The sequence below is a fragment of the Miniopterus natalensis genome, chromosome X (assembly GCF_054644295.1).
Source record: "Miniopterus natalensis isolate mMinNat1 chromosome X, mMinNat1.hap1, whole genome shotgun sequence".
In the NCBI taxonomy this organism is placed as follows: domain Eukaryota; kingdom Metazoa; phylum Chordata; class Mammalia; order Chiroptera; family Miniopteridae; genus Miniopterus; species Miniopterus natalensis.
In genome coordinates, this window is record NC_142103.1 from 27,983,462 (window position 1) to 28,005,327 (window position 21,866).

The following is a 21,866-nucleotide window of genomic DNA, read 5'->3' on the forward strand; positions in this document are numbered from 1 at the left end:
TTTGAAAAGATAAATAAGATTGGTGAACCTTTAGCCAGACTCACCAAGAAACAGAGAGAGGACCCAAATAAATAAAATCCGAAATGAAAGTAGCGATATAACAACTGACCCCACAGAAATACAAAGGATTGTAAGAAAATACTAAGAGCAACTATATGCCAACAAGCTGGACAACCTGGATGAAATGGACAAATTCCTAGAAAGTTACAATCTTCCAAAACTCAATTAGGAAGAATCAGAAAGCCTGTATAGGTGGATAACTACTGATGAAATTGAAGCAGTGATAAAAAAACAACAACACACACACAAACAAAACAAAACAAAACAACAACAAAAAAACACACAAAAAAAACCTCCCAGCAAACGAAAGCCCTGGTCCGGAAGGCTTCACGGGTGAATTTTAGCAAACATTAAAAGAAGAACTAACACCTAATCTTCCTCAAATTATTCCAAAAAATTCAAGAGGAAGGAAGACTTCCAAGCTCATTTTACGAGTTAAGCATTATCCTAATTCTGAAACCAGACTCAAAAAGAAAATTATAGGCCAATATCCCTGATGCTAAAATCCTCAACAAAATATCCAAAACTATCTATTCATTCAATACAATTTTTATAAAAATACCAATGGCATATATCACAGACCTAAAACAATTATTCCAAAAATTTATGTGGAACCACAAAAGAACTCAAATAGCCTTGGCAATTTGAGAAAGACAAAAATTGGAGGTATTATGCTACCTGATATCAAACTATACTTACAAGGCCATAGTAATAAAAACAGCATAATACTGCCATAAAACAGACACATACATCAATGTAACAGAATAGAGAGCCCAGAAATAAACCCATGCCTTTATGGTCAATTAATATTTGACAGAGATAGCAAGAACATGCAATGCATTAAAGACAATCTGTTCAATAAATGGTGCTGAGAAAATTGGACAGCTACATGCAAAAAATAAAAAGAAGAAACTAGACAACCTCCTTACACAATACATAAGAAAACTCAAAATGGATGAAAAACTTAAATGTAAAACTCAAAACAAAACTCATAGAAAAAAAACATAGGCAGTAAAATCAGACATTACTTGTAGCAATATTTTTTCTTATATATCTCTGTGGGGAAAGGAAACAAAAGAAAGAATAAACATATGGGACTACATCAAACTAAAAAGTTTTTGCACAGCAAAGGAAACCATCAACAACATGAAAAGACAACACAGAATGGGAGAACATATTTGCCAATGATGCATCTGGTAAGAGATTTATATCCAAAATTTGTAAAGAACTCAAACAACTTGACATCCAAAACACAATCAAATTAAAAAATGGGCACAGGACCTGAATAGACACTTCTCCAAAAAGGACATACAGATGGCCAACAGACAAATGAATAGGTACTCAATATCACTAATCACCAGAGAAATGCAAATTAAAAGCATAATGATATTATTTCACCCCTATCAGAATGACTATCATCAATAAATCAACAAAGAGCAAGTATTGCCAAGAATGTGGATAAAAGGGAACCCTGGTGTGCTGTGGTGGAAATGCAGATTGGTGCATCCACTGTGGAAAACAGAATGGAGTTTTTTCAAAAAATTAAAAGTGAAACTGTCTTGCCCTGGCTGGTGTAGCTCAGTTGGTTGGGTATCGTCCCATGTACTGAAAGGTTGCTGCTTTGGTCCCCGGTCAGGGCACATGCCAGGATTGCAGGCTCTGTCCACAGTAACGGTGTGCAGGAGGCAGTTGATCAATGTTTCACTCTCACATTGATGTTTCTCTCTCGCTCTCTCTAAAAATCAATATAAAAAATATTTTAAAAAGTGAAACTGCCTTATGACCCAGCAATTCTCCTTGTGGAAATATATCTGAAGAAACTTAAAACACTGATTCAAAAGAATATATGCACATCTATGTTTTTGCAGTGCTTTCTACAATAGCCAAGATTTAAAAGCAGCCCAAGTAACCATTAATAGAAGAGTAGATAAAAAAGCTGTGGTACATTTACACAATGGAATACTAGTCAGTTGTAAAACAAAAAAAGAAAATCTTAACTTTTGCAACAGCATGGATGGACCTAAGTGAAATAAGCCTGTCAGAGAAAGAAATATCATATGATTCCACTTATATGTCAAATCTAATACACAAAAGTAACAAAATAGAAATAAAATCATATATACAGAGAACAGACTGACAGCTGTCATGTGTGTCGGGTGTTTTCAACTAGCATGTAGCATTTTTAGCACTTTTACATACACAAATATTTCACATGAATAAGTTTACATTTCTACATTAACATGAATCCCAGGACCTTAATAAGCTACAACTTTGATTCGTTCTAATTACTATCAGTACACGAAGTTAACTTAAATTGCTTGACATATAATAATCATTACACACATTTTTTTTCAAGTTAACTACTTAAATTCACTAAAATTGCTTTAATTTCCTTTCGACTCCCATGAAATTAAGTCAACAACACTTACCTGTACCCACTGCCTAGTCTTCTGAAGTGGTCCCTACAACATGGCAATAATTATGGTTTTAGGGAGGACCTATTTCATTGCCATAAATTATGTATTAAACTGCATGTGTTATTAGAAAAAACACACATAAAATTAGTACATGAGAGAAGAGGTGGGGGCAGGTGAAGCCCACTTTCTGTGTTGAGGAAGGGCACTGGGAGGCACCACCATCACTGGGGAGCCCAGGAATATGGGCAATCTTAGATCTCCAGGGCTCATGAAGAGAATGGTCTCCTGAAACAAGCAGATCAGGAGAACCCTACTGTCATGAAGCTGATCCAGCTTGTGAGCATTGTGGGTTCCTAAGGTTGTGGTCGGGTGGATGCTGCCATCATATGGACACTATCGTTATGTGGCAGGCCCAGAACTGCTGGTCAGGTCAGCATCTGAACTCACCTGATCTCTCTGAACCTGTTCCCACTAAGGTTATGAGGTAGATCTAGCTCCTCAAGTCACTAGAGCATGGCGAACTCCTGAAAACCCTGCCCACCATGTGAATTCTTCCTGTCACGTGGCTCTTTCTACTTCGTGGCATGTGGAAGCCTCAGCCCCCAAAACCACATAAATGAACGGCTTCTTAGGGTCGTGTGGATGCTATGGACGTGTATGCCTCTATGGTCACATGTCAGGCTCAGCCATCTCGATCATGCGAAGATTGTGGGCTCCGGGACTCTGCAGATTCCTAAGTCAGCAGCTCTGCCCCTCCTACCGCCATAGGACAGGCAAAGCCCTAGCACTCATGGGAGCACTGCTGCTACCCAATCACTGTGGGTCGTGTATATCCTACGGCCACGTAGCACGCTAGGACCACGTAGCACGCTAGGATCACGTACCACGCTATGATCACGTATCACGCGAGACTCTCTCAGTCACGCGAGGATCGAGGGCGCTTGAACCCTGAGTCTCTCCATCTTGTGTTCCCTGTCACGAAAAGTTGTGGAAGTCAGGTAAGAATCCACAGCTGCGGGTTAGGTGGATCCCACAGTCAGTCATGTTAACGGCCATGGTGGTGTATGAGGGTCCTGCGCAATTACATGGATCCGGCAATCTTGTGACCCCTAAATGGGCATGTCCGCCATTTAAGTGTGTGGTAGCTCCTCAACTGTAGTTCTGCTTAGCTTTCTGAGGAGTCAGACCTGTAGGCTCAGAAAACCGTTAACACTGTGGTCCCCGCCTTGGCTTGAGGGGGAATTTTGGTGAGACTGGCTTAGACCCTAACTTTCCACCCATTCGTATCCTGCCTCAGTCAGTGAGGGGCCACCGGGTAGGAGGGTCTCGAGTCTGTACTAGAAGTTTTCTCAGAGAATTGGCGGTGGGAGAGGGCGCCACAGGGGTTTATGGACTTCTCTCAGGGCCCAGGCACAGGAAATCGGGTAAGACCCCCCTTTCCCATTCCCTTCCCTCCCTCCCTATTCCCTTCCCCTTCCCCCCTCAGGCAGACTCCTCTGGGGGGGTGGGATAGATGTTGGGGGTGGAGGCGGGTGGATTGAGCAAAAACGGAAAAAAAGAGAACTAAACATTGACAACAGTGTGGTGATATTGGGGGTGGGCGCAGTGGAGGTGGAAAAGAGCATAGAGGAGGGAAATGTTGATGGAAAAATTAAATTTTAAAAATAAAATAATATAAAATAAAGTGGGAAGGATATTCTAGCTGTGGCAGGGGTCATTATCATTAGCTACTGGCATGGCCCCATGTCTCAATTTGCCAAAATTCTTGAGTGGAGGGCAGTTAACCAGCCTGTTGCGCCTTCCGCGTTCTTTTCTCAGTGACAGTCCTACACCCCTTCCCTCCTCTCCCCATAGTGACTGGAAGCATTTGGGCAACAAAAAGTAACTCCCCAATAAAAGAAAAAAGTTGGGGAATACTCTGCTTGGGAGTGCATATACAGCTGAGGAATGAGGGTTTTTAGAAGTGGAAGGTGGCCATTTGCTCCACCCTCAATATTTATACAAAAGAAACATTTGTGGTGGTTAGGAGTTAGCCAGACCTGAGTTTCAGACTCCTTGACTCTGCCACTTATCAGATGTGCTACTTCGGGCAAATAATTTACCTCTTTGCACTCAGTTTCTCATCTGCACAATGGGAATAATAATGGTACCTGCCTCATAAGGTTCTTGTGAAGATTAAATGAGATGATCTCTAGTTTGAAGAAGGCTTCCAAAAAACAAAAACAAAGCCCTGTTCTTGCTTACCACCCTGCCATATTCACTGTCTGTGCAGTGTGATGGCTTACTCTGTCCCCCTCTGACCATGGAAAGACATCAGAGACCTCTCAGATGCCAATTTGCATAGCCAATTCCAAATCATTTTAATTTCTGTCCCTTATTTGTTTCTGTAGAGAGAAGGAAGGAGAAATAACTTTAAATTTGATTTTTTTCAATAAAAGTATGAAAGTAGTATCATGTGAAGATTCAGAATTTATTTCTTATATTTACCTTGATGCTCAGTAGTTTTTTTAAAAAAAATGCATGTGAGGGGAGTTGCCATAGTCTTTTTGTGTTTGGGATCCCTAAATGGTTTAAACTAGTCCAAAAAACACTATCTGCATTTGATTTTCTAACCTTTGCTTCTTAGACCCCTTGAAAACTCCCTGCTTTTCTTCATGTGGAAAAAAATAGTGAATTTATTTAAGAAAAACATATTAAGTAAAATTACATTTCGTAAAAATCATGTAGATGGTACAGAGTGAGAAAAATTCAGGAAATAAAGGATTGTGTTTACATCTATAGGTGATTTAAATGTTGTTTGATAAGTGGTTAAAGAGTATTATCATTTGTACTGTTTTTACTATAATACAGTAAAAGCTCAATTTTGCGGACCTCCATTTAATGGACTTTGGATTTAACAGACAAAATTCCGGCTTCTATGTCATATGTGAAAATTAACACCCTGTTCATTTTAAAATGCTTTTAATCAAAATTTGCTTATAACTAAATTAACAGATTATTTTTTTGTTAATAATTTACTATTATTTTAACAAATTTTAGCTAATAAGCCATATGTTGGAAAAAAGCAGTCGTAATTTCGCTGACATAAATAAATATTACATATCTACAACTATAGTCTACATATTTAAATCCAAGAGTCACAGCTCATAAATAATGTGCAAAAGATTAGCACGTGATCACACAGCATCTCTCTTGGTGATTGGTTTGGTTGTATAACTTGTTCCTGTTATCAGGTGGCGTGGCTTTCTGCAGCAGTTTTAACTCATGCCTTCCAATTTCAGACCTGTGCTCAGCCAGCCTCCAGCCATGTGCATTTGTTTACTCATAGTGACTGGTGAATGCACACATTTACCAGACCTATTCAGTAAAAATTTAAAATTACAGTAATACATATAGAAAACTTTTCTATGAAATTAAACTTTCATACATAATTTAATTTTAATTACACAAACGTGTCTACATAAGTAAAAACAAGTAAACTAACAAAATTGTCAATTTTTTAATATATGTATTCGGAAAACCTACTTTATTACCTAACAGACTTTCGGCTTTAACGGACACACCCTCACCCAAATTAGTCCATTATATCAAGGTTTTATGGTATATCCACTTTATTTTTCTCTCCTTTCAGCACTTCCAAGTTTGTTCTACAAAACACTATGTCCGAGAGGCAGCAACAACAAAAATGTGATCTTCCATTAGAGAAATATGGGACATACAGAAATGAAGGTAAAAGGATTTCTGCATTGTAGTATTTTTTAAGATGATAGGCTAGCCCGGCTGGGCGTGGCTCAGTGGTTGAGCATCGACCTAGGATCCAGGGGATCGGGGTTCGATTCTCGGTCAGGGCACATGCCCAGGTTGCAGGCTCAATCCCCAGTTGGGGGTGTGTAGGAGGCAGCCGATCAATGACTCTCTCATCATTGATGTTTCTATCTCTCTCTCTCCCTCTCCTTTCCCCTCTCTGTAATCAATAAAGGTATATTTTAAAAAAATAATATACTAATATGCAACTTGAATATCAAAAGAGAGTGGTAGTCTCTTAATCTGTTCAGGCTGCTATAACAGAATACCAGGGACTGAGTGCCTTATAAACAACAGAGATTTATTTCTCACATTTCTGGAGTCTGGGAAGTACAAAATCAAGACATGGGCAGGTTCATTGTCTGGCGAGAGCCCACTTCCTGGTTCCTAAGCGGCTATTGTTTTGCTGTGTCCTCATGTGGCAGAAAGGGCAACAGATCTCTGAGGTCTTCTTTATAATGGCACTAATCTCATTCACGAGGGCACCTCCCCATCAACTTCAAATACCATCACTTTGGAAATTAAGTGGGAACTTAGACATTCAGTCTACAGCAGGTAGTTTCTTCAACTTATATGGGAATAGAACATTTTCTACCGGCCAACTGAGGTACTGGTGTGTTTTGGGAAACATTTTAGAAGACCCTGTTCAAACTAATTCTCTTCTACCACATTAATACCTTGTTTACTAGAACAATGTAATATCTGTTTACCAATATATGTAATCTATGCCTCTCATTAAGAAACTACTTATTGCTCTTTAACTCTTTATCTTATTTCATGTCAGATTCTCTTTTGCTTAAACCTTCCACTTGTTCATTCTTTACCCATTCCCAAGTTATAAGTATGTTTCTCATAACATGATAGCAAGAAATAAGTGCACGTGTGCAAGTCATTAGGAAGTCTTATATATAGCAACAAATACAGCGCCACTCTTAGAGCAAGATACACTAACCTGTAAAGATGAGCAGATGCAGAATCTCTCATACCAATTTTCCACTCTTTTTCAAAATCAGCCTTTTATCATTATTTAATGATTAAAGCTGCCATCTTTCAGTTCCTATTATATGTTAAGCACTGTGATAACCTCATCATATAAGTTATTTAATTCTTAGAAAAATGTTAGAAGGTATTATTTTAATTTACAGATGAGATATATGAGACAGAAAAGGCTGGGGTATGCTGTGGTAATAGAAAATCCCCAAATGTCAGTGGCTTATTCTTCACTCATACTAGATGTCCATGGCAGGTGCACGTCCATCACAGGATGGTGGGTTTTGGGGGTTTGAGCAATTCTTATTGAAATAACTTGGAGACCCAAACTGACAAAGGAGCCACAATCTAGAAAATTGTCAGTGACTGTCCCTCAGGGGAAGAGGGCCCTTGAGTGGGGGGATCTCAAACCAAAACCATGTTGTTGCCCCCAAGTAACACATGTCAGCCCCACCCCTTAGGCAGAACTAGCCACATACATATCACCACCATACAGAGGAGGTCAAGCAAGAAACGAAGTTCTTCCAGGTGCTTGCAACAAGGGAGAAATGAAAACACTTGGCGAACAGTATCACTGAATACCATATGATGGAATTGAAACTCAAAGACATTAAGTACTCCCTAAAATCACATAAGCAGTAAGTGACAGACCACATTCCTTACATATATATATTTTTCCAAAGTCCATGCTTTTACTATTCCTACTTTTTTCTACCTTTACACTATCTTCTTAAATGAAGTTCATATATATTTATAATAGAAATTCCTTTACTTCAGTGCTGCAATTCCATCTCCCTTAATCATCAGATATTCCAACAATGGAATTAAATAGACATGAAGGACTTGATTTAAATCCCCAGGACTGTAAGCCACGTGTCTTTTCCAAGTAAATAAGTGTATTGCATATTTGGACATCCATGTATTTAAGGACGAAAGTTATAAAAGAAAATCTGATGGTAGATGAAAAGACTGTTCACTTGCTATATACTTAATAAAATTAATCTCATGCCTTTCCCATATTGTCGAACCCTGATCGCCTGGAGCCACGCCCGGCTGGGCAAGGGCAAAATTTAATGAAATGATCACAGATATGAAAAAGTTGAAAAAAGTGCTAGATGTTAGTGCTTTCAAATTTTAAGAGAATAAGCCTCTGGCAAGATGGCTCAAGAAAATGAGAAGGTACAGATAAGCCACTTTTGAGTGGAAAAGGCATCCTGCTTGCACTTACAGTAAAAATGTAAAAGCTAAGACAATATTATAAAAAAGATATGCTGATAATTTGAAAATTTATATTAAATGGATAAATTCTAGGAAAACATAACCTTTTTATATTGCAGAAATAAAAATAATAATATTAAGAGTATTTTTGAGAAACAATGCATGAGAAGGCAAAATTAGTGGTCTATCTTAGTTATAGAAAGGGGGGGAAAAAAGAAATAAGATAATAGCAAGGTAAATGCAGGAATGGCTAAAATAGATAATACAGCATGACAAAGTTGTGTTTATCCCAAACTTGCAATGTTGACTTAACATTAGGAGATTCATAATGGAATATTACACATTAATAAGATAAAGGAGTTAGGTAAGGGTGATTATCACAAAGATTCTGGAGATAAAAGACATACAATAAAATTCAACAACCATTGAAGATTAACAAGAACACCAATAACTCTCTCAGCTAACCAGGAATACAAAAATACTCCTTTAAACTGATACTAGGTATTAATACTACAATGAGCACCATAGATAATAGTGAAACATTAAAAACATTCCATTTTAAATAAGAAGTGGCAAAGATGACTCATAAAAAATCACTTCTGTTCCATGTCAGAGTTTCCTAGGTATTGGATTAAGCTGAAATAAATACATACATACATAAATTAATAAATGTATAGAAGTGAAAAGAAACAAAAAAGTATAATTGCCTTCATATAAAACTCAAGAGAATCTACAAAAATTGTAATAATAGCAGTTAACAAGTTTATTGGTTATAAGACTAAGATATACAAAATAATTGCAACAAATAGAAAATAATATTTTCATTATGAATATACCATTAGCAGTAGCAAAATAAAATTGCTTCTGTGAACTATACTCTGCACTGGGTAACTTGGCAAGTGGTCCAACACTGGTAAACACTCATATGATTTCCTGTGCTATAGAGACTGGAAAGCTTAAAACAAGAATAGAGACTTGTGTGAGTGTGTGTGTGTGGGTGGGTGTAAGTGTGTACTGAGACCCCTTGCATCTAGTGTCCCAAACAGATCTCCGTGTGTAAAACAAATGCACCGTAGTGAGACTTGGGGTTGGAACTGAATAGTGTGGGAGCCACATGCACGGACGGCTATGTATGATGAGAGAGATCTCTGGTATTTATGGGACAGCCACAGCAGAGTTTCTGGAATTCAGTGTGTCTGTCATACATGTCAAGCAGTGGAGAGGAAGCAGTGGTGTTTTAGCTGTAACAGTCCCATAGCGTGTGTGGGCCTCTCCTGGCTGTGCAATATCCAGACCTGCTTATCTGACCTTCAAAGAGCTTTTGTATACTATGTAATATATTTTACTAAGGATGTCTTATTTTTATAAAATAGCTAGAATAAGCTCTGTCATAAGCAAATGGGAAGCTTGATTGACAGAGCACTTGAAACCAAAATTTGTTGCAAGCAAAGGGCCCCAAAGGAAATGGGCTCTGGTATAAGTTATCTGACCTGGGCAGATCTGAAAATAGTAAGGATCCAGTTGATGTTAGAGGATGAAATATTGGTATTCCATGGCCTCAGATGAGATGGCAGAAGCTGCCATTGACATGGCCCCCTTATTTCAGTGGGGATGTTAGAATCCTGGGTTCACAGGTCAAGTAGAAGCAGTTAACCTCCCAGGTCTAGGTGAGTGCTGTTTAACTTAATAGTCAGCAAGGCTGGAAGGGCAGAGGCATTGATTTAAGCTATAGTAACCCTTGAAGGTAGCTTATTGGTCAACAAGATTCCTTGGATCTTGAAATATCTGAACATTCTCAAAAGTTGCACTTGATCAATATAAAGATAAATAGAGTATAATTGTAATAAAATATAAGAAAATAAAATATTTATAAACTCTAGATCTGGGGACTTGAGCCATCTTGGTGGCGAATGATGGTCCTTTACTCAATTCCTACAACTGACCCAAAAAACCATGAATGAATAGACTATGGTGGTACCTCGGTTTTCGAACGTCTCCGTTGAAGAACATTTCAGCTTACAAACGCCATAAACCCAGAGGCAAATGCTTCCGTTTTCGAACATGCCTCAGAAGTCAAACATGCCACACAGCTTCCGCTGAATGCAAGATCCTGAGGCCTAGCTGTCAGCTGTTGATCCCTTGGTTTTCGAACATTTCAGGACTCAAACAGTCTTCCAGAACGGATTACATTAGAAAACCGAGGTACCACTGTACTGAGGAAAGACCCTCCAATGAAGTCACAAGTATGTACAGTAAATCTTCCTCGGCTTTGCCAAAGGGCCCTCCAGCCATTTACCAGAGTTACTGTGCACTTGCTCTAAGGACACTGGCTCTAAGCCAGAGCTGAAAACACTTCTGGAAAAGGCCAGATCATAAATATTTGAGGCTGTGTGTTATTTGGTCTCTGTTGTAACCATTCAACTCTGCTATTGTAGAGTGAAAGCCGCAATAGAAACAGAATGGCAGTGTTGCAGTAAAACTTAATGTATGGGTGCTGATGCCTGAATTTCAAATAATTTTCACTTGCCAATAAATATTATTATTTTGATTTTGCAACAGCTCAAATATGTAAAAACCATTCTTATCTTAAAGGCTCCACCAGGTTTTGCCCATGGGCCGTAGATTGCCAGTCCCTGATTTAAGCTAATGCAATCACTAGCACCCCAAAACAACACTGAATGGAGAGTCAACAAAATGAGATGGCAGCCATTCCTAGGAACTTCTGGCAAGCATAAACCAAAAGCTGATATTTTACCACAGTGGTTTTCAACCTTGATTGCACACTGCAGTCATGTGGAAAGTTTAAAAATGTGTTTGCCTGGGTTTGACCCCAATTCTACTTTAAGTGTTGTGGGTGTGGACTGGTGGTAGTGATTCTTTCAATCTCCTCATGTGGCTGAATTGTTTAAACAAGTTTGAGAACTACCTTAAAAATTTCATTGTTGAATTTTACTTCAAAGGCAAAGGAAGTAAAGGCAAAAATAAATAAATGGGACTATATCAAACTAAAAGACTTCTGCACAGCAAAATAAACCAACAACAAAACAAAAAGGCAACCGAATGAATGGTAGATGATATTTGCAAACAACAACTCTGACAAGGGGTTGATATCCAAAATATATAAAGACTACATACAACTCAACACTAAACAAACAAACAATCCAATTAAAAAATGGGCAGAGGACCTGAATAGACACCTCTCCCAAGAAGACATACAAATGGCCAACAGATATATGAAATGATGTTCAACTTCACGAGCTATTAGGGAAATGCAAATCAAAACTACAATGAGATACCACCTCACACCTGTTATAAACAGTTCCCCCAGAGTCTGAGAAAAGAGAGACAGCACAGGGGAACGGTGTGCAATGATGGGTCTCTTTGACAGGTGGCTGGAGTTCAGGGCATCTTGGTCCTGGACACTGTACCCATCACTGCCTAACAGCCTTTGAGTGAGTCCCATCCCAGGGCTCACTTCAGCCCTAACAGAGTCACACATTATTGGTTCTGGGCAAATGATTTGAGGTCAGCTTGGTCAGGTTTGAATCCTAATGATAAATTCTATGGTGACTCATATAAATTTTTGTCCTGAAATTGAGGACAGTAATAGTCTCTATGTCATGCGTGAGGTATTTGCAAAATTGAGTTAATATATGGAACTATACTGGAAACACCTGGAGAAATGCCTGTGACTTAATAAGCCTCATAAGTAACTTAGCTATTACTAGGTCAGGAACTTAGCACAGCTTAGCAAGGGAAGAATATGTGTTATTTATATTCATTGTTACAAGTACCCTGGAAAATGAGAAAGAAAACAGATGGGTACATGGAAGAAGGTTCTGGCATCAGCTGTTAACATTTCTCATGATTCAATACCCTTTCATAACTTAAAAAATGCGCAAACAAGGAATAGAAGGAAACATCACAAACCAACAGAGAGATGCAAATAAAAGTCACAATGTGTCAACAATAAAAAAAATCACAATGTGTGTCTAGCCTGGAGGCTCATTTGGTTGGCGTGTCATCTCGTACACCAAAAGATTGTGGGTTCGATTCCTAATCAGGGCATATACCTTGGTTGTGTGTTCGATCCCCAGTTGGGGTGCGTTTGGGATGAAAACCAATTGATGTTTCTCTCTCTGTCTCTCTCCTCCCCCCCTTTTTTTCTAAAAATTCAATTTAAAAACATTTTTTTAAAAATCAGCAAGGATATAAGAGATCAGAATATTGCAATTTCACTTCAGTGCCACGCATGGAAGGTCTCAAAGGTTGTGAGTTATAGGATTATCCTGAGAGCAGGAAACACAGTGACAGCAATGACCCCCCCACCCCAGAGGAGTTCATCTGAGGCCTGGTTGTCATCAGTACATTGTGGAATTATCAGCAATGAACGGAATTTTACTCATAAGAAACCCTTAGGCAGTATGGAGTAATGAATGTACAAAAGGTACAACACACAAACCTAGAGAACATTAAATATGAGACTCCACAGGAAGATGGTTTCTAACTGTCTAATTCCCGTAATCTTCCTGACCCCCAGATCAAGAGTGTTGTCTGCTGGTACAGTGTTTCAGTTGAATGTGGTAAAAATAAAATACCCTTAGTGAATCCACATATGAGAGAGAGAATTGAGATTATCTTATTTCTGTAGATGCCAAAAACCTGCCAGATCCTTCCACATGTTAAATTACATGTGCTGGCAGGAGTGTGTGTGTGGGGGGGGATGGACAGCAGCACAACTCCTAGGAGTGAATACCCAGTGCAATATAACCAAGACATTTTATGAGCATACCTGTGGCTACGATCTCCAATGAAGTAGAAAACATACAAGAGACTTATTAAAGAGAGATTTACACAATGGTAAAAGGAACAATCCACCAGGGAAACATAATGGACCTAAGTGTGTATGCACTAAACAACAGAGCCAAAGAGTACAACACGAAGCAAAAACTGATGGAGCTGAAAGGAGAAATAGCCAAGTCCACTATGATAGTTGGGGCCCTCAGATCCCCTCTCAGAAAGTGATAGAATTGCGAGAGAGAAAATGAGCATATAGGACATCTGAATAGCACAAATGATCAGGATCCGCGTGACAAATAGAACACTCTCCTAACAGCAGCAGAGTACAATGTTTTTCAAGTGTCTATGTAGCATTCACCAGGACAGGCCATCTCCTGGGCCATCAAACAAACCACAAGTTTAAAAAGAATTGAAATTACACAGAGTATGTTCTCTGACCATAGAGGGATCAAATTAGAAATCAATAATAGAAAGAGAAAAAAAGAATCCCTAGAGATTTGGAAATGGTAGTTGAAACATTCCAGTTCATCATTCAGACACTTGTTATAGAAGAGCTGAGGTTAGAAAGAGCTGTCTCCTGAACTCAAAGCCATTTCAGACTGGGCGAAGAGAAAGCTCACTCTGGATGTTTCAAATAGAGTATTGTTGCGGGCAAGGTGGGAGGGAGGAGGACAGTTTAGGAGCCTGGTACCTTTGTTCCACCTGATATTAAAGCTTGTACTGCACCAGAAAAGGAAGCACAGCCTTCCTGATGTACAGCTGGTGTCTACTCTAACTCATGGACACATACACCTCTGTTCTTTATAAGTCCTGCTCCGTTTTTAAAAAGGTTCAACACAGTTACCTCCTTCTCCTTCCCTTTCCTCTCCTCCTGCTTTTTCTCCTCCTTCCACACCATGTACCATTTCTCCTCTGTTAGCATCTGTCAGATAAGGCTCTTGTATCTGGACAGGCAGCGGTGTTTCCTTTCTGGGGTTGGTGGGATTGGTCTGTTACAGCAGGTTGGCACTTTGTTGCCCTGCCCTCACATGGTGTTAACCTAAGACGTGGTACATGGTAAGTGGCCACAGACATGACTTCAAACTTGAATTTTTGTTCCTTGTTTCAGAAGACAATGATGGTGGTTATTCACCTCAAGGAAGAAAGAAAAGTTGGAGTTATTTTCGAGGTAATTTTGGCAAGAGGACCCATCATCAATATGGTGGGTATGGACTTCAGCCTTCACACCTCCAGGAGGATGATGGAAACGTGGAGATGAGGGGAGTGCAGAAGTACCAAGTCAGACAGTAAGTGACCCGGCAGCCTGGTTTGCATGTAGCAGCCCATGGGACTGTGCAACTCCTTCTCTGTCCATGGTTTTCTTTTTCCTCTCTCACTGGAAAACTGAAGAATGCTACAAGTGAAATCATGGTTGAACAATCCTAATTGTAGTCCTGATGTCAGAGATGCAAGGATATATAGAAGACTTTCTTAACATTCATGGCCACCCTTTTTCTCTCCACTTTTCCCCTGTAGCACTCCCTATACCATGGGACAATACAAGAGGAGAGTGCAATGGCATAATGAAGGCGGTCTCCATGTTACTCTGTGGACTAATAGAAAACATCTCAGGAGTGAAATGGGGGAAGACACACCAGATCGAACCCTGGGGAGCTGGTTCAAGGTCACAGTGAGTGTCCTGAAAAAAATGTATGGCGTGTTCAGAGAGAAAGGTCAGGTGGACTATGTTGGTCTCATGTGGAGACACTGGGTACTTTGCTGGGGACAGTTTACAATCTGCCCTTTTTATTACTTACTCATCTAAGGGCAGATTCAGAGAAGCAATATAAGGAAACAGGTGACTATGGAAAACAGAGGAGGTTGTCTTAAGGGAAAGGTGAAACTACAGCCAAGGAAATGGAGCAAGTCCACACTGGATGTCTCAGTTTGGCTCAAGCTGAGTGTGGGAGATGGGGGGTTGAGTCTCTGGAAAACTTCTCAGAGGGGCAAGCAGTGTCCTCGATAGCATCTCCTGGGACTTTATAAAAGGAAGAAAATGTCTAACTCTTAAGTTGATTATGGGGAGGAGAGCTTTAAATGGAGAGATAATGGATTTAAGAACTCCATATTTGGCACAAACATAAGTAATCATGCCAGTGTTCACTTTTTAGAAGCCCTTTAAAGTTCAGGAGAAGGTAGGCAAAGAACACTGTGTTCTTTTGGGTCTGTACTCCAGCCTTCTTTTATGTTGTCCCTCCTGTCTTCATACCCTTCTTTTCACCCTTAGGTTCCCTGTGGAAGAAAGTATGACAAGACATGGCTAATGGATTCAATCCAGAGCCATTGCAGTGTCCCCTTCACTCCAGTGGATGTAAGAGAGGATGGTGAAGCCAGATGAGGGGGCACAGGGAAGGGGGAGAGACCTGGCTCAGCTTGGGCCATTGTCCTCTGACACTATTGTTGCCTTCAATCCTTGTAGTTTCACTATGTGAAAAAGAAGGCTCGGTTCTTTGTCCAGGATGCTAATGCTGCCTCTGCATTGAAGGACATAAACTACAAGATTTGTGATGAGGAGAACCAAAAGGTGTGTGTCGAGGTCATTATCTGTGCTTAGTCCTTGAGCAGGAGGACAGGCAGAGCTGGTCACTTTCTGTAGGACTAGAGCTCCTGTTACTTACTCCACCTCTTCTTCCTGCAGATACCTATCTATGTCAATACTTCTGCTGAACCTTACTCTGTGCAGTATAAGCTGGATCTAGAAGAAATGGAGCAGCTAAAGGTAATGCAGACTCAAGATATATGTATACCCACACTCAGACCCACATATTCCTCCTCTAACCCCTGACTGCCCTGTTCGCACTACTGACAGAGAGCTCTCTCTCCATTTCCTTCTGTAGGTGGCCATGAGCAAACGATATGATGTGTCCCAGAAAGCTCTTGATCTTTGTAAGCTTCGCTTTGACCCAGGTACAATTGACAACAGTAATTCTAGGATAGGTGAGGGTGGAGGGTTCTGCATGGGAGGGAGACTTAAGGATGGTAATGAAGGAGGGGTTGGTGCTGGTCCTGGACCCCTCTCAGCCTTGTGATTCTGGACTCTCATCTTCTTGAAGGCTTTGCATGTCTTGATATTGATATAATCCTGAATCGGAGAAACTGTATGACTGCCACCCTACAGATCATCAAAAAGAATTTCCCTGAGGTGAGGCCTTAGACCTAGTGCTGGTGTTATAGTAGGGGGTCGAACAGATGGGATGGAGGGCAGATTTGTTTCTGAGGTCCTAGATAGTAAGCATCATGCTAACTCTTCTTCCCCAAAGCTGTTGTCCTTGAACTTGCGCAATAACAGACTGTACCAGCTGGATGGCCTGTCTGATATTATACAGATGGCCCCCACAGTCAAGATTCTGAACCTCTCCAAAAATGAGGTGAGAAGAGGAACAGAGCAAAGTTGGGTTGAGAGTGGGTGGTAGTGGTCATCAGAGTGATGATGGTAGGCAGGCAAAGGTACCTGTGGGGCAGGGAGGGAGGGGGCTCTGGGTTCAGTGGCTTGGATGTCCCTCTTTCCCTGGGACTATTTTTCAGTTTCCTCCCTGTATTTCTCAGCTGAAATCAACCTGGGAGTTAAGCAAGATCAAAGGTCTGAAGCTCGAAGAGCTGTGGCTTGAAGGAAACCCTTTATGTGTCACCTTTAGAAACCAGTTCACTTACATAAGGTCAGTGTGACCCCCTGTCAACCTTCCTGGGGTCCTTTGACTCCTGGGAGCATAAACTACCCCTCACAGTGCCTGCCTCAGAAGGTGGCAGCCCTGGTCATCTGAGAGGACTAGAGGACCTACCTTCTCTTCTCTGTGCCCCTCACCTGTGCTTAGACGTCTCCTACCCTTCCTCTGACCTGCTCACCTGTTCTCATGGTGTTGGGTCTGATTCCAGACTCTGCATCTAGTTTTCTCTATCATGCCCACCAAGATTGTCCTCTAAGATCCAGGGCTCCCCATATCACTAGGACAAGGAGTGCTGAACCTCGAGGCAGATATTGCTGATCTGGGCTGAGAAACATCCTCCATCCCAGACTCATGCTGAGACAGTCCTTCCTGCTTCTGAGATGATACAGAGTATCCTAAGTCTTTTCTGGGAGCAACCTTCTTTCCCTTGCATGTAAAGTGTCTCCCCTAGAATCCCAGGTTGACATGGAGACTTTCCTACCTCGTGTCAATGGCTCAGTCCGTGGGAACAGCTGTTATGACATCTGTTCCTTTAGTGAAATATCAGGGATGAGCATTCCTTAATAGAATCCAGGTTTTCCTGAGTGAGGGGCCAGAAGTAAGCCACTGGCAGTGAGCAGAGGGCCTCTTGAGGCAGCACCGGAAGGCAGAGTGCAGAGGGGGTTGAGGAGACAGAAAAGCCTTCTCAGGGACACTGCCGCTCCCTGCACACAATCACATCATCTGCCAGGTCCTTCAGAGGAGCCCTGGGTAGCCTGAAACAGGTAGGATTTCTCAGTCAAGGAACCAATTAAGAACAGGCATAGGTGCACAGGGGCCATGAGGAGAGAAGGTGGTGATCATAAGAAGGGGTAACAGATCCCCCACTCCAAGCTCAGCTGGGGCCTGACCCTTTACTCTTTCTGGGGAAGGTCTCCTGATCCTGTGGCTGGTGTGTTTCCCATGCTCAGTTCAGATTGAGTCCCACAGGTTACAAAGTCTCAACCAATATCCCATGGTCCTGAGGCCAACAGATGCATGTTTTCCCTTCCTCCCTGGGGTCCCAGGGCCACCCAGGGGCAGATGAAAGAAAGGGCTGCTGCAGGGAACCCATTCCCCCTTTCTTTTCTCTTCTTATCTTACCCTCACCTCCACTGCCAGGGCAGAGCTTCTTTCCATTCCGTTTACTTTCTTTTTCATCTTTGTCTCTATTCTTCTAGCCTTTGCAATCTCCTCTCCTATCTTCTCTCCTATCTTTATCCCCCTCCCTTTCCCTCCATGCCTCCTAGTCCCTCCCTCACCTACCTGCCTGCCATCCTTGGGGCATGTCCTGTTTCTTCCAGGATGCTGTACCCCCGGTGAGGTAAGTGAGCCCTGGGCCCCCACCTTATTCCCTCTTCTCTCTGGAGCTATCAGTGTGGACCTGAGGGAAGGAGACAAGGAGGGGGAAGAAGCCCCCCAGTCTGGGATCCATATGTTGTCTTGTGGCTCTGGAGAAGGAGTCAGGGCCCTCTAGGTGGGAGCTAACCAGGAGGAAGGAGAGGGAGAGAGTGGCGGGGGAAGGAAATGGTGAAGGATGGAAGAAGGAATGGAGGTGATAATGAAAGTGCAGATGTGGAAAAGATGGGACTGTGCGTTTCAGAGATTCCATTTGGCAGATGGTCAGTGCTCAGCAGGGGACTGGATCCAAAAGCCTTGAAATCAGAGGCTGAGGAGGGCCCAGGTGGCTTCTGGGTGGGCAGAACACCTGTCTCTGTTCAGGCCTTCAGTGTTTTAAGTAAATGGAAGCTTTGCAGCCCAAACTATCAACCACTTCTTTCTATTTTTGGATTTGGACAGTGCCATCAGGAAATGTTTCCCCAAGTTATTACGCTTGGTAAGTGCCTACATCCATCATCATCTCTTACTAACATTGACAACCTCTACATCTGCCCTCAAGCCCTTTGTGTCTTGCCAAGATTAAATGTTTGCATCAGAGCCTTATCCATTTGGAGGGACATGGACTCCTGAAAAGGACATGAATATGAATGATCTCTGGGAGAGTATACACACATACACAGGAAGAAAGACAAGGAGGGAGGGAGGGACGGAGGGAGGGAGGGACACAAGTGGCATGAAACAGTAGAGATGTCCAGGACCTCAAGATGCAGATGCCCACTGGAATCTTGCCCATGTATTTTTCAGTGCCTTGTCACTGCTCACCTCTTACCTTCACCGTCTCCGGGGCCCATCCTTTGTCCTAATCACCCAGGACCACCTCCCTGGTCTGCACTTGTAACTTATCTTCCCTTCTCCAGGATGGCCAGGATTTAGTTCCACCAACTACCACTGCCATTGACAAACCCCACCTAATGAAGCCCTTAGTAAAGGTGAGGAGGAAGTATCAACACTTGGGCTCTTGTAAGGGAGGCTTTATCAGCCACGTGGTCTCAAATATCTTTGATTCTAGGAAAGCTGTAAAGGATCTGATGTTCTGAGGACTCAAGTCCTGCAATTTGTGCAGCAGTAAGTTCCCCGGGGACAACTAGGAATGGAGAGAGTTGGGACAGTCTGAGCCAACGAAGCACAGATCTGTTCCTAAGAGTTTTCACGTCCCTTTTGAGGTCCAGTCCATAGAGATAGACTGTCTTCACTATCCCCTCACAGATACTACTTGATCTATGACTCTGGAGACCGACATTGTCTTCTCTGTGTTTATCATGACGAGGCCTGCTTCTCCCTAACGATTCCCTTCTTTCCGGATGAGCCAGCCCGGTGAGTATCACAGCTCCATTTCTGATTTTGGGGCATGTGTCTCCCCAGGAGAAACTACTTAGCTCATGGAAATACCCATACTCGCTGGACCACCACACCCTGTTTGGTTTTTCCCCCCTTTTCTCCTAGAAGCAGCATGTTTGAATATTTCAAAGATAACAGGAATATGAAGAACCTCAAGGACCCTGGTGCGTGTGGGATTGGGAAGATATGGCAGGGAAAGGGGGCGTGAATGGGTCAGTCATAGGGCCCAGGGTGTGGCAACCTTGACATTTGCCATCCTTCCCCCACAGCCCTGCATTTTCAACTGCTGAAACATACAAAACGTGACATTGTGTGTTCTCTCTGTGTGTTGCCCAAAACTCAGCATGATGTCAACTCCTTCGTGGTAGACATGTGGTCCCACTCGGTGAGCACCTACTTCCTCCCCCAGTTAGACCCAGAAAGCCTCAGGTGAGTAGGTGTAGGTGGTGCAGAGGGTGACTGAGCACCTGCGCTCTTCCCTTTCAGGAAAGCCTGCTCTTCTTTTGTGTCAATGGGATGTTCAAGGAAGGTGAGTTTGTGTAGATTCCTCTCTCCAGATGCCCCACTGCTCCCTCCTCTTGGAGTCTCAGAGGTTCCCCTATCCCTTCCCTTTCCTTACTATTCCCTCTGTGTTCTCCTGCTTCCAGTGTGCCCCCAAACTATCCTCCTCTGACCTGCATCCATGCCAGCCAGCCGAGCACAGCTGTGGCTTTGGGGACACAGGTGTGGGGTTTGATGGCTGTCATCCCAGATCCTGACTATGGGAACTTAGGCCCATTACCTAACCTCTCATTTTCCTCATTTGCAAAATGGAGCTAATAATACCCACCTCTTGGGTAGCTGCAAAAAATGAATCAAATGAACTTGTGAAGTGATTGTCCCAGGGCCCACCACATAGTAGGATCCCTGTCAGTGGGACCAGATTTCTCCTGTTGTTACCCTCCCTATTCCTGACACCCTGTCTCCCAGGGATCAGTTTTCCCCTTGGCATGAGTATGGAGTCCACCCTGACTGGGGAACACTGTGTGAGGGAAACATGTGGGTCTCCAAGGGGATATTGTTGTTTCTTGTTGTTGAAGTGGAAGGAAGGTCTCAGGGTTCTGTGCGTGCCTTCACCCGGACCTTCATCGCTACCCCTGCCAACAATTCCAGGTGAGTGCTCCCCTCTGTGTAGGCAAACACAGCCCAACCTGGGCTCAGGGCTGTGGGAATGTGGCAGTTAGTGTCCTCTGGGTGTTCTCAGTGTTGTGGAAAGCCAGCAGGTTGACCCAAGAAACAGTCCTGTAAAGGCGGTAAGAGCATGGGCTCTGGAGTTAGAACACTGAAAGTATCCAGGTTTCTTTCGTTTCCTCTTCGTGACCCTGGCACTCACTAGATTTATACCTTAGTGAAATCACATCACCTTGCTGTGATACTATGTTTTCCTCTAAAAATGGGATTAGACTGCCCTCTCCCTTGGCCTGTTTAACGGAGTAAATGCACTGGGATTTGAAGTACAAATCTAATGAAGTTGATAGATAATCTATCCCAGGTTGGACTCAGTGGGAGTGGCAGAGCTACCAAGCAGGGGATCTGGGACTCAGGTACAGAAGGGGTGTGGGAGGAATCTGGTTGCTGAGTGGCAGTCAAAGCAGGATCATTGTTGAAGGTGTGGGGTTGTCTATACATCAGTTGTCTGAAATGCACATTTTCCCTCCAGCCTGTGTATCATAAATGATGAATTGTTTGTGAGGGATGCCACCCCTGAGAAGACTGAGAGTGTGTTGTCCACCCAAGTGCCCACACCCTCCTGTGGCACTGGATCCACCCTGTCTCAGGAGCAGCAGGAAACTGTGGAGGTTTCCTCCACCCCATCTGGGATGAGCCTCTAGTGGTCTCAGAAGTGAGTGATGGGTGGCATGGGGATAGGAGGGAGCTGGGAGGATTGAATAGTGGGAACTTGCAGGTAATTATTTTAGATATATATATATTTTTTAAAAAAGTTCACATCTGAAAATACTTTAGTTTTATGCCAATACATTGAAATATATTGTAAAACCCAGTTTTCCTACTGTACATACTGTTTTCATACTTCCTTTGTTTATTATTAGCTCCAACGTAGTTTCCTCTAAGTATA

At 42.3% G+C, this 21,866-nt stretch overlaps 1 protein-coding gene across 1 annotated transcript; it reads left to right on the plus strand.

Annotated features, from left to right (window-relative positions):
* Positions 1-12,805: 12,805 nt before the first annotated feature.
* LOC107524016 (nuclear RNA export factor 2-like) lies at positions 12,806-21,636 on the plus strand. Its single transcript, XM_016195745.2, is given in 19 exon segments — positions 12,806-12,911; positions 14,398-14,575; positions 14,805-14,958; positions 15,556-15,639; positions 15,748-15,852; positions 15,967-16,047; positions 16,166-16,235; positions 16,382-16,470; positions 16,589-16,696; positions 16,875-16,984; positions 18,812-18,848; positions 19,270-19,341; positions 19,422-19,477; positions 19,619-19,726; positions 19,856-19,914; positions 20,020-20,135; positions 20,237-20,279; positions 20,830-20,902; positions 21,450-21,636. Coding segments are annotated over 19 exon segments (1,836 nt in total).
* The last annotated feature ends 230 nt before the right edge of the window (positions 21,637-21,866 follow it).